Source organism: Panthera uncia, chromosome D2 (assembly GCF_023721935.1).
Source record: "Panthera uncia isolate 11264 chromosome D2, Puncia_PCG_1.0, whole genome shotgun sequence".
Lineage (NCBI taxonomy): Eukaryota > Metazoa > Chordata > Mammalia > Carnivora > Felidae > Panthera > Panthera uncia.
This window is the reverse complement of record NC_064818.1, coordinates 50,684,842-50,698,473: the sequence shown is the minus strand read 5'-3', so window position 1 is coordinate 50,698,473 and position 13,632 is coordinate 50,684,842. Positions and strand designations below refer to the sequence as shown.

Here is a 13,632-nt window from a genome sequence, read left to right as displayed (position 1 = left end):
ATTAAGATGACAAATATAAAGGAAGGCGGGGGGGGGGGGGGGGGGGGATTGCCACAACTGTTGGTTATATGAGAATCTTAAGCACCTTCTGTGTGCCTAATACATAAAATAGCATTTTACTATTTTATAAAGTGCTTACACGTGTTCTCATTTGATAACATCCTGTGAGGTAGGATATTATTTTATAAATGAGGATGGATAGCCTCAGATTTAAGTGCAAAAATTCACATAGCTGGTAAATGGCAAAATGAAAATTTCAAGATCACTGTCTCTAAAGCCCAAACTTTTCTTCAGGAATCTCTACTCTTACCATGAAACAATCCCTTAGGGTTTACAGCAGTGGTTTTCAACCACATCAGAAACACCTGGAAAGCTTTTAAAACTACAGATGCTCAGGCCCCATCTTTCAGAAATTTGTGATCTGATTGGTCTTGAACAGAGCTAGGCATCCATCCATAGTTTAAAATGCTCTCCAGGTGATTCTAACGTGAAGCTTGGTTGCAAACTACTGAGATAATAAAAGTCTTCGTCATCTTAACCTACCTTGAGGTATGTCAAAAAGGTACAAAAGATGAAGATAAGCCAATATTATAGTCATCAGCTTCAATAAACGGAGTCAGAATTTCCAAGTTTCCGTTGAGAAGTTCTGAATGCCTTATGAGCACTCCTTGGCTTTTTACTTCTATGGAAATCTCTAAAGAGTGTATGAAAGCCAGGTCACTTTTGCACACAAAAATCTTTCTAAAAGTCACCTATGTAAGAGTGAAAGCACCAGACACTCAAAGGAAAAAAAAAAAAAACAAAACTAAGTACAACATATCCCGCACCAGAATAGGGTCTCATTTGATTGGAACTGGCAGTGGACACAGGTGGTCTTCTCTGGGCATATGTTAGTAGTCCTACGCAATTTGCCAGTATGCTGAATTATAATGAAGGAAAAACCTGCTAACTTATCACACCCTGAGGCAACTGGGGAAAACGACACAAAAGTTCATGCATTTGTTCATAAAACAAATATTTGCTGATGACCTACTGAGTACCAGGCTCTGTTCTAGAATTTAAGATAAATAATGAGAAAGTTTCTGCTTTCTAGGAGCTTATAAAACTACTTATATTAAAAAAGGGGTTAGTCAATACAACCTGACAACCCGACCTGAATGCTGACCTTAAACAAAGCTGAATTAATCACTGGGTCACCCCTAACTGAATAAACTCCACAATATGATTTTTATCAATTCTGGTGTCTCAAATTCTAAGCTCCAAAGGAAATGTCTGTTCTGTCACTCTGGAAGGAGATGTACTCTTGGGTGATTTTCGTTCTGGGTGTGGCTGATCCAAACAGCATTTAACTGGGTATAATCTGTTAAGGGAGGCCTTTCATTTAACGTCTTATTAGTGGAACTTTACTCTGTACAAAGAACTGTACCACCTGCTTAACAAGGTGGCAAGTGGTCTGACAATTGTAAGCAACTGCAAACATTGTGTATTAACCTGTAATATTCCCAGGAATTTAAGACCTGGCGAGGGAGAAAGGTGGATTGAGTCTCCAAAAACTCATGGAAGAACCCATGAACTAGAATTTGAACAGTAGAGGGCGGTACAACCGACTTCGCAAAAAAGAGTTTTACTGTCTGGAGCCCCCCAGGAATGGGCCACTGGCCCCAGTAAAAGACGAAACTTTCTTAGTGAACTCAACGAATCATAAAATGTGCTAACTGTTCAGTGTTGTACTCATGTGGCTGTTTCCCACAACCTCTATTCTGGCCGTTAAAGCTCCCTTGCGGATACTCTTGCCCTTCCAGCTTGGGGGTGGGGATGGGATGGGGGAAAGGAGGAATAAAATCAGACTATCAGGCTTCTCAAAAGAATGCTTACTTACCCTTGGTTTTTGCAAAGAGTCCTAAAATCGTAGGGGATCATTCCCCTGAAAGATAGTCTGGTTGTTGTTGCCAGTGACATCGCTGGCAAACACGTTACAACATAGTTTTGGGGGGAGGGGAGGGGAGGGGAGGAGTGTAAGAAACAGAAAAAGAAACTAACGCCGTGGGTTAACCCAAACCCCTCTCACTTGAAAAGGGCGTTCCAACAAAACTCGACGCCACTCCCTAAGTTTCGCTTTAAGTCTACGCATCCGAGCCACCCGCTCTGTCCTCCCCGAGCACGGACTCCAAACTTTCTGCCCCTCACACGGCCCCCCGGCCGTGGAACTCCTCCCGGCACGCCGGGCTCCGCTTACGGAGAGCCTCGAGGCCGGGCGCGGGCAGGACCAGCGCCAGACGAGGGTCTGCGGCTCGCTTTCTCCCCCAAAGCTGCCCGTACCTGTCTAGCATCTGCTGTAGGGCTTGGTCCGGCATCTTCGGCGGAGCCGGCGCACTCGGCCCTCCCCAGTGGACCTGGTCAGGGCCGGGCCCAGGGACAATAGCACTGAGAGGCGGCGGAGTAGGCCTCAGTCCGGCGGCAGCCGCGAACCCGCTGCCCAACCTCCCGGGGTGGCTCCGCGAGCCCGGAGGCGGCGGTGCGCGTCCTGCGGGCGTCCGGAGGAGGCGGTGGAGAGCGAGGAGGAGGAGCCTGGGGCGGGGAGGCGGCAATCGCGGCCCGGGTTCCTGCCCGTCGGCCCGGGGTTCCGGTCCATGGACCGCGGGCGCCGAGTTGCTGCTGGCGGAGGAGCTACCTCTGTGAGGTAAGAGTCACCGCCTCCGTGCGCGCCGGGGTCACGACGCAAGGCGGCCCAGAGCAGCCTGGGAGATGTAGTCCTCGGACCGTCCCCGCTGGAGGCTGCACAGCCCGCCCCGACCACCGCCGCCGCGCCCGCCGCCGCCCGGCCGGCGCCCTCCCGTTTCCTTCCTCCAGGGGGAAAAATGTCCTTCGGGCCGCTTTCCAGGAAGCAGCAGGATGTGCCTCTCCACTGTCAGTAGCAACAAGGTCAGCCCTCCCTGCCTGTTCTTTTCTCAGCTCTTGCCCTCAGGTGGGACCGAGCCAGGTGAGGGGAGGGGACTGAAGGGCCATTTCTCTTCAGGGTCCCCAGCCCTGTTCGCGGCGTCGGGGCGGGCCGTGGAGGGGGTGGGGGTGGCAGAAGTGCCTTCGGAAGCCCTCGGCGCTGGGGCCAGGCTCTGCCGCGTCTGAGCTCGTTTTGGGGAGTTACACAACCCCCGCAAGGGGACGGATGCACTGGTGCGGGAGGTTATTCCCAAGGGGGCGTGGGGGCCGCCTTAACCAGATGGTTCCCACCCGAGTTTCTCACTGTGTGTTTTGGGGGAGTGGTGGGGGAGAAAAGATTATTCTCTCCCTCTCTAAGAGCCTTCTATAATGTGCTTGGTCTTTCAAGGGCTCGCCGACAGTCTCCAAATGGAACATGTTCGTGAATAAACAGCTCTTGCTTACTCAGCTGTGGGTTGTCAGGGGTGTTTGTTTCTCTCTGTGCTGCTGGTCACTGTTAACCATTTAGAGTCGCTTTGACACCTCCAAGCAGGTGGATGTGTGTGTGTGGGGGGGAGGGGGTGGGAATCGAAAGGGAAAAATCATCAATCACTCGATGGGTTATTCTCTGACGCTCTAGGGACAGCTTTGGCGGGAGGAAAGAGCTGTTGGCTAAAACGAATGCGTCTTTTGGACGACCTGTGGCGTTCTCCAGTGCTGTGATTGGTAGGACGTCTGGGTAGTTTTCCCTTGATTATGCCTAATTTCTGCCGCAAGATGTTTGATTTGTCTTGCAAGATGTTTGATTTTTCTTTAAAGTTAAAGTGTGTTTTTTACTCTCTTTTTAAATGTGGAATTTTACAATCAGCTCTTAATTCTGTTTCAAGTTTGCTTCCTGAATATATTTGAACTAGAGTGTACACTGCCAGAAAAAACAACAACAACAACATGTGAACAGAAGTTTATTTGGCCTCCAATTTCTGAAAGATGCTTTTATGAGAGGCTTTGGGAATTTACATGACTATTTATAATTAACGATTCACCTTTTTCTCACGAAATGTAAAACAGGCCCCCGCTAGTGGAGGGAAATAAGAATTTAACTTACTCAGGGTTTTTGGTATTTTAAATTCCTATTTATTGCTCCTCCTACTGGGTAAGCCTTCCCTTACTGTGTATTTATCTCTTAAGTAGTTATGCACCGCAAGGAGATGGATATATATATCCTGCTCAAAAAATAGAATTTAATCCTAGCATATTGATTAAGTAGGCTAGCGCAAACTCCCATCTAGTTTTATGATTTACGCTAAAAGGAGTTCTCACCTCATTTTGGAATTTATATTTGAACCCCCACTTACAAAGTAATACGATACAGTCTGTTCATAACAAAGCTGTGTGCAGATTAACATTATCTTTCAAAAGGGTTTTATATTAGAATTTTCATGAAAAGTCTGTTTCCTGGCTGTGTCAAAAATCCTTCAAAATAGAAAAAAATATAAACGTTACTCATCTTAAAAGTGATTAGCATGTGACCTAGTAATTCCACTCCTTGTTATTTATCCAAGAGAAATAAAAACACATGTCTAGACAAAACTTGTATGCAAATTTTCATAGCAGCATTTTTCCTAATAGCCAAAAAAGTGGAAACAACCTAAATATCCATCAACTGATGAAAGGATAAATCAGATGTGGTATATCTATGCAATAGAATGTTATTAGATGATAACAAGGAATGAAGTTCTGATTCTTGCAACATGGATGAACCTTGAAAACGTAGGCTAAGTGACAGGAGCCAGTCACAAAAACCACATATTTATTGTATGATTCCATTTATATTAAATTTTAAAAATAAAAAAATTCATAGACAAATAAAGTAGATTAGTGATTACCTAGGGCTGGCGCGGTGAGAGAGAAAAGGGGAGAGACTGCTAATGAGTACAAGGTTCTTTTTGGGGTGAAGAAAATGTTCCAGAATTTGAATGGTGATAGTTACACAACATTGTGAATCATATCCCAGTTTAAAAAATAATATAAAACAAAATTAGATTCTAGTGATGATGGTAAGCTCTTTATACTAAAAAAATTGAATTGTACACAATATGGGTGAATTTTATGGTATGTAAGTTATATCTCAATAAAGCTGTTAAAAAAGTAATTAGCTCCATATAAAATGTTCATAAGGACATCTCATGATTCTTTACTATAGAGTTTTAATTTTTAAATATATTTTAGTTAGTATGGGTAAAAATCATGATTGATAAAACTCATGAAATAAATTAATTCCTTGTATTTGAAATGGGTGACACGTATAACCTAAATTTCAATTTGTCTGTCAACTTTGTTTTCCTCAGCTCTTGGATTTAAAAATAAGACTCAGAATAATTGGAATTACAATTTAGTCTCTGATCTTGAAGGAAAAAAGTCTTAATTACTTAGATCTGAGTCTCACCAGAGGGGGGAAAAAGTTGAAATATACTGCATTTTATATAGGGTTAGAGGCTTGTGGTAAATGATATTCAGGCAAGAGAGTTATGGAATCCTAGAGAATATGGAATATATTAATAATTTTTTAATGGGTTTAGAATAAGCTGAGTACAGAAGTGCTCTAAATATGTCTGGAAATTTAAAATAGTATATTACTTTAATGTTCTTCCATCACCCTTGTTTTGAACTGTCTGCCAAAAGGGGCTCTGGAGATATTATATGGAGAAATAGTATAAAATAAACAAGTGCCCTCCAAGGAGAGTTGTCATTTGCTAAATTTGGTAATAAACTGCAGGCTGAGTCCACATTACAGGCCAAAGAGAGTTCTTCATTAATTCACTCTGCAGATGTTTACAGAGGACTTATGATGTGCCTAGGTACTCCAGTAGCCAATTAAACTACTGTTTTAAGAACATACAAACTCCCTAATGATGCTTATACTAAAAAAATAAAACAAGGTAATTACATATGAAATATTACATAATGATATGTGGCATCATATAATGAAGTACCAAATGAATAGCGTGGAAATACGAAGTGATTTAGAGGTTTAGAGGCATCTGTTAGGGGCTGGTGTATTAAAGAGAACTTTATGAAATAAGGGCAATTTAGGCTCTACCTTGTAGCAGTAGGAAGAATTGTAGGTGAATAAGTGAATTGTAGGTGTATGTAGATGAGGAGGTGGAGAAGGGTCTTGGGTCTGGATAAGGATGAAAAGATGTAGAGAGAGGAGTTAACCTCTGTTATGGTAGGTCTCTGTTGAGTGAGAGTGAAAAATACACTGTTGGCTAAGTAGGGAATAGATAAAAAGGCCTTGAATCTATTCTTTCAACAAATATTTATTGAACGTGCACTATTTATGTGACAGGCACGAATAAGATAGGCACTGGGGATACAATAATGAGCAAAAGCAAGCATATTGCTTACCTTTGTAGAGTTTATAGTGAGAGAGAATCACATAATTTTTTTAAATTTGCAAATGTACATAGTGTTATGAGAGATTATAGCTAGGGAATTGACCTAGATAGGGAGGTCAGGAAAGTGTCTCTCAGGAAGTGTCCATTATGCTGAAACCTGAGGAAGAGCAAGAGTTAACTAGAGAAGAGGAGGAGGAATGAGCAATCCAGGCCAAAGAACAGCATGTGCAAATACCCAGGGAAGGAAAGGCCTGTGATGAATGGGGGGCCCTGAAACAAAAAGGGAACTTGGGACAGGATGAGACCAAAAAGGTGAATCAAGTGATAGAAAATGAAGAACTTTGTAGACTAATTTGAGTAATTTTGCCCTTATCCTAGAATCCTGCTGGGAGGAGTAGTTTAGACATAGGAAATCAACTCTATTCTTTAGGAATAGAGAATGGGAAGTTAACTTATGGTTCTTAAGCCTGCTGTGAGTCAGAGACTCACCCTGGAAATTCTGATGTGCCTTGTCATTGTGCCCAATTAGCTGTTTTGTTTTGTTTTGTTTTTTAACAAGTTCTGTAAGTGATTATTAGACCACTGGTATCTGAGGAAATACTGCAGTGGGTGGAGAGCCTACGTTTAAGTCTTAGCATTGCCACTCAGAAACTCAGCAACTGTGGGCAGGTTATTGAATCTCTTTAAGTCAAGTTTCCTCATCTCCAAGGGAAAGAGCTGTAGCATTTACTTCATTGGATTGCTGGGAGGATTAAATGAGAAAATTCATTTAAATTGTTCAGTACGGTGCTGGGCACATGGTAAGAGCTCTATTGGTGTTAGCTCTTAATCATTACTAAAAGTTCTTGAATAAAGGTGAGAATGATTTAGGGGGATTAATTTTGAAGTAGTATGCAGGATGAATTAGAAACAAAGACAACAACTATTTTCAAAAGTTTACTTTAACACAGCTATTAGTTCTTGAAGATCCTTGGATAGGCTAAGTAGTTCTTAAGTAGATAATGTCTCTAAAGGACTTTTATGGGGGGACTTTGGTCCCCAGAGTACATCTTACTGACTTAGAATCTATAGGATTACTTTGAATTGGCTTAATTCTGGACAGAGGCTTCACTGGCCCTTGTAGTGGACAGCCTAAAACCTATTTATCTTTATTTGCTGCTTAGAGAATAGAATCCTAACAGCTTATATCCACTCTAATGCAGTAGATGTTTACAAAGAGTAAATAATTTTACATAATATCATCATGCACTAACTTGCCTTCTTCACTTCTTCATAAATATGGTGGAAGACCCATTACTTTTCATTATCTTTGCTTAAATTTCTCTTTGGGTTATGTGTCCCTGGGATATGCAATGGTGTGTCAAAGGTAGACAAAAATCACAGATAACTTGTCACATATTCCCTCTTGTATCCCTCTTGTGTCCCTGAAGTATCAGTTTTATGAGAAAATGTACATATAATGAATTTTCTTCCTTTTCAAACAAACATGGATGTCATAGAGCAGCAGTTCTCAAAATGTGGTCCAGCAGATCCCTAGGGCTACTTGAGGTCAAGATTATTTTCATAATAATACTAAAATATTATTTGCCCTTTCACTGCATTGGCATTTACTTTGATGGCACAAGCAATGATGGGTGAAACCGCTTGTGCCTTAACACCATTAAAGGCATTGGTACTAACCTGTACTAATGGTTATATATTTTTCACCACCATGCACATGCAGTAAAAACAAACCAAAAGTTCACTTAAGAATGCTCTTGATTAAGCAGTAAAAAATATTTGATTAAATCGTGACCCTTACATACACACATCTTTAATATTCTGTGTGATGAAATGGGAAATGTGCACACATCTGCATCCAAATATGATAGTTGTCTCAGAGAAATACAAATGATTGAGATGCAAACTGAACTGGCTGCTTATGACAGACTATTTTTACCTGAAAGACTGACAATAAAGAATTTAAACTTTTGTGCTATAAGGAATACTGTTAAGAAAATGAAAAAAAAAAAAAAAGAAAATGAAAAGACATCCCACAGAGTGGGGAAAAATTTTGGAAATCATGTGTCTGAAAAGGGACTTGTATCTAGAGTACGTGAGATTTATTACAATTTAATAGTAGAAAGGCAAATAGCCCAATTAAAAAATGAACAAAAGAGCTGGATAGACATTTCTCCAAAGATATACAAATGGCCAGTAAACACATACAGAGATATTCACCAACCATTAGAGAGATACATTACCATTAACCAACATTAACCATTAGGGAGATACAGTTCAAAAAAAGGACAAATGTTGGTGAGAATGTGAAGAAATTGGAGTTCTAGTACACTGCCGTTGAGAAGGTAAAATGGTCCAGCCACTTTGGAAAACACTCTGGCAATTCCTCAAAAGGTAAAACCTAGTTTCCATATGACCCAGCAGTTCCACCCCCAGGTATATAACCAAGAGAAGTGAAAACATGCCTACATAAAATCTTGTACGTGAACATTCATAACAGCATTATTCATAATAGACAAAAAGTGGAGCAGCCCAATGCCCATCAATTGAGGAATGGATAGATGAAATGTGGTGTGTCCATGCAATGGAATATTGTTCAACAGTAAGAAGGAATGAAGTACTGATACATGCTACAACATGGATGAACCTTGAAAACATTACACTAAGTGAAATAGTTCCAAATAGCACATGTTCTAGGATTCCATTTCATGAAATGTTAAGAGATAGAAGATAGATTATTGGTTACCTAGGACTATGGCAGATGGGGTCTTGGGCGTGGTGACATCTAAGGTGTGCAGGAGGTTCTTTCTGAGGTGATGAAGGTGTTCTAAAATTGATTGTAGTGAGGATTGCAACTCTGAATACACTAAAAGCCGCTGAATTGTATACTTTAATTGGATGAATTATATGTGTTTGAATTATATTTCCATAAAGCTGCTATTTAAAGTAACACCAGATCAGGGGCGCCTGCTTGGCTCTGTTGGTAGAACATGCAATGCTTGATCTTGGGGTTGTGAATTCAAGTCCCATGTTGAGTGTAGAGATTACTTAAAAATAAAATCTTAAAAAAACATCAACAATGGCACTGGATACTAAATGTACTCTTGATCTTGGGGTTGTGAGTTCAAGTCCCATGTTGAGTGTGGAGATTGCTTAAAAATAAAATCTTAAAAAAAATAATAATGGCACTGGGTGTTATATGTAAGATGAATCACTAAATTCTACTCCTGAAATCAATATTACACAGCATGTGAACTTACTAGAATTTAAATAAAAACTTAAAAAAACAAAAACAAAAACAGAGTTTACTCATTTCTTACTGTTTTTTTTTAATGCTGTTTTTTAAAATGATTATTTTTGAGGGCTAGAGAGCACAAATGTGCACATAGGGGAGAGGCAGAGAGAGAGGGAGAGAGAGAATCCCAAGCAGGCTCCATGCAGTCAGAGCAGAGCCCTATGCAGAACTTGATCCTACAAACTGAGACCATGACCTAAGCTGAAATCAAGAGTCGGACCCTTAAGCAACTGAGCCACCCAGACGCCCCTCCTTATTATTGGTTTTAAGAGCTCTTTATACATTCTGGACAGAAGTCCTCTATGAGAGATGTGTTTTTATAAAGTTTATTCTTCCAACTCACATCTTTTTCACAGGAATATTTTTTGAAGAATAGGAATTTTTAATTTTGATGAAGAAAATATATCATTTTTTTCTGAAATAGATCATGCTTATAGCATCAGGATTAAGTATTTTTTAATTCAAATGTGAATATATTCTATAAAAGGGGAGTGTTCTTAGAACATTGAATTTGGTATCAAACAGATCTACTTAAATAGGAAGTAAGTAAATAGATACTCTGACCTTGAGTAAATTGTGAATGTCTAAGCTTGTTTCCTTGATATAAATCTTTGGTGTAATATCATGACTCCTCTATGGAGTTTCTGGCAGGATTATAGTAGAAAATAAATGAAAAGGAGGAAAGAGTGTTGAACAAAACTAAATAAATAAATAATTTAAAAAATTATGAAATGACACCAGATAAAACCTTAAAATCCATTATTAGTTGGCTGATTTAATAACATATGACACACCCATATAACATAATAATATATAGCTGAGCTATTGGAACAAATGAGGTATTTCTATACAGGCCATAAGGAAAAGTTGCCAAAGATTTAGTAACCATCAGTTAGGATTTTTTTGTTGTTGTTCCACAGAAATCAACTACATAATTCAGCCTTTTAGGGGACATTTGCTAATGTGTAGAGACATTTTTGATTGTTACATAAGGGGATTTTACTAGCATCTGATGGGACCAAGGATGCTGCTAAATGTACTGTAATGCACAGAACAGCCCCTCACAACAAAGAATTATGTAGCTCAAACTGCCAGTAGTGCTGGGGCACCTGGCTGACTCAAGTCAGTGGAGCCTGCAACTCTTGATCTTGGTTTGTAAGTTCAAGCCCCATGTGGGGTGTAGGGTTTACTTAAAAAATAAAATCTTAAAAAAAAAAAAAAAGTGGTGCTGAGGCTGAGATATTCTGAACTAACTTAACTGAAGGGAAATTCGTTGAAAAGATATGAGTTGCTTAAGGCAAGACCAGGCTAGGAACAGTGAAGTAGGAGCTACACCAGAGAATATTGGTAGCAAAACATTCCATGTTTAAATGGGTACAGCACTGGAATGAATAAACTACAACTGTTTTTATTCTGCTCACAGTTCAGAATCTAAGGAGGGAGGACCTAATCAATGTTCCTTGCCACTTGGCTAAGGGCAGGCAGTATACCGTAAGTGAATGAAGGCAATTCCTCCAAAGGAAGTACATTCATTAGCAAATACTTATTGACCATATGTTTATGTTTCAGGTTTTATTTAGGTGCTGTGGATAGAGTAGAGCAAAAGAAATGAAAAGATCCTTGTGGAGTTTATATTATTAAGAGGCTAAATCAGGGCAAATCTTTAAGTAATAAAGAAGGTAGAATAGTTGCCAAGCATCAAAACCAATAAATACTACCTATATATTAAGTGAAAAAAGCAGGTATTACCCCACTTATTTTTTTTTTAATTTAGGATGTATATGTAAGATTTCTAAAAGGATATATAGGAAATTGTTTTTTGGTTTTTTTTTAAATATTACCTCTGGATAGTGAGACTGAATATGGGGAGAAGAGTCTACTTTTCATTTTATTACCTCATAATATTTTCCTTTTCACCATGAACATGTATTTTATAGTTAAGGTTTTACTTAATTAGATTAAAAAACAACAGAAGAAATCATTGCAGGTGAAGGATGATTAAAAGCTTTTAAAAAATCACAATATTGTGGTGCTCTGCTTATTATGGAAAAGCAGAAAGGAAGAAAGAACATCTGACTGGAAAGTGTGGCCTGTAATCATTTAACAAATATTTATTGAACACCTAGCTGCCTTAAATCTTTTTTGGAAAAGGTGGAATATAAATATCAAATATCAGCCATGTGTGAGGCACACTGTGAGGTGCCGTATCTGGCACAGGATTGAAATTTGAAAAAGATCTGACAGCTGCCCTCACTGGTGCTTGTTGGCATCTACTTATTGACCACCAAATATGTGGCATGTGCTGGACCCTTTTTATACACATCATTTCAAATCCTAACAGCAATCTTACCAGATAGGTATCTAGGTCTCCCATTTCACAGATGAGAACATTGAAAATTGGGAAGATGAAGTCATAGCAAATAATGGCATAGCTGACATTTGAATCCCAGTATATCTGACTTTACTGGAGAACAGTGTGTGAGTATGTGAATAGTTAAATAACAAGTAAAAAGGAAAGTAAAAAAGCAATCACATGACTACCCTTGGTTAATTTTTGAAGAATTTTACAGATAAGTATTCCAGGAGCTGAGAGAAGGAAAAAGAAGTTGCTCATATTTGGAGCAGTCTGGGCAGGTTTCCTAGTTGGAGGAGTGGTTTGAATTGGGTCTTGAAGGAGTATATAAATATGTGAAGAGAAAGGCAGCGTGTCAACTTTTACTGAATGCCTGCTCGAGGCTAGAAACATCTCATCTCAGCCCCATATCCCCATTTGAGAGATGAGGAAACAGAGGCCTCACCTTACCTCCACCCCCTGCCAGGGACAGGCAATTAATAGGCATTAATTTTTGGCAATTGGATAGGTGAAAAGAGAAATTTGTTGTTACAGCCAAACACCTCTATTTTTTTTTTTTTAATTTTTTTTTCAACGTTTTTTATTTATTTTTGGGACAGAGAGAGACAGAGCATGAACGGGGGAGGGGCAGAGAGAGAGGGAGACACAGAATCGGAAACAGGCTCCAGGCTCCGAGCCATCGGCCCAGAGCCTGACGCAGGGCTCGAACTCATTGACCGCGAGATCGTGACCTGGCTGAAGTCGGAGGCTTAACCGACTGCGCCACCCAGGCGCCCCCAAACACCTCTATTTTATAGCTTCTGGCTTTTAGTCCTGGGTAAGATGAGTTAATGGTAGAAGAGAAAGTATACATAATAAACTAATAGACCAGGATATACCCTTTTGGGAGAATAGATATTCAGCATAAGTAGTTTTCCTCTACTTAGGGAGTTTTAGGCCTTTATGAAGGTGTTCTATCTAATTTGAGCTTCTACAGCTGAAATCTCAACTTGGTAAGTCTTAGGAGGGTCATCCATTCAATCATTTATTCAACATTTCTTGAGCTCCAACTATGTACCAGACACTGTAGGAGATATTGGGGATACAAAGATATGAATAATACATGGTTACACTGTTTTTATTTTATTTATTTTTATTTATTTTTTGAGAAAGAAAACAATGGGGGTGGGGAGAGGTACAGAGAATAGAGGGAGGCAGAGAATCCCAAGCAGGCTCTGCGCTGGCAGTGCAGAGCTCAAGGCGGGGCTTGAACCCATGAACCTAACCATGAGATCATGACCTGAGCTGAAATCAAGAGGCGGATGCTCAACCAATTGAGCCACCCAGGTGCCCGTATTACACTATTCTTGTCATCAGGCTGCTTACAATTTAATGGAAGAGACATGTAGTCATATATACAATATATGGAAATGTGAATCAGTATTTTTGTACATACTCTGAAAAACCTAGGAGTCCTCCTTGAGTCATTTTTCTCCTTTACCTCATCCTCCTACCCCTCAGTCAGTTACAAAATATGGTCCATTTATCTCCTAAATATTTCTCAAATACATTTATTTCCATTCTTTCCACCTTCACCTCAGTCCTGTTGACTGTGTTCTCTTACCTTGTACTATTTAACAGCCTCAAATTGCCTCCCTGCATTCACTTTAACCCCTCTCCCCCTTCAACTG

At 39.9% G+C, this 13,632-nt stretch overlaps 2 protein-coding genes across 8 annotated transcripts in view; one reads left to right on the top strand and one right to left on the bottom strand.

The window, feature by feature from the left end:
* Window positions 1–2,678, bottom strand: part of MARCHF5 (membrane associated ring-CH-type finger 5) — a 55,335-nt gene extending 52,657 nt beyond the window's left edge. The window contains exon 1 of the mRNA XM_049646402.1: window positions 2,320–2,678. Coding sequence (XP_049502359.1) covers window positions 2,320–2,354 — 35 coding nt within the window. The 5' untranslated portion in view covers window positions 2,355–2,678. The remainder of the gene's footprint in view (window positions 1–2,319) is intronic.
* Window positions 2,670–13,632, top strand: part of CPEB3 (cytoplasmic polyadenylation element binding protein 3) — a 190,237-nt gene continuing 179,274 nt past the window's right edge. For 5 of the 7 annotated variants that reach the window (XM_049646401.1, XM_049646400.1, XM_049646399.1 and 2 more), the window contains exon 1: window positions 2,670–2,922. The gene's annotated coding sequence lies outside the window, so the exon portion shown is untranslated. Of the gene's footprint in view, window positions 2,923–3,556; window positions 3,643–13,632 lie in introns of all 7 variants that reach the window. The other 2 variants (XM_049646396.1, XM_049646397.1) reach the window with 1 other exon arrangement.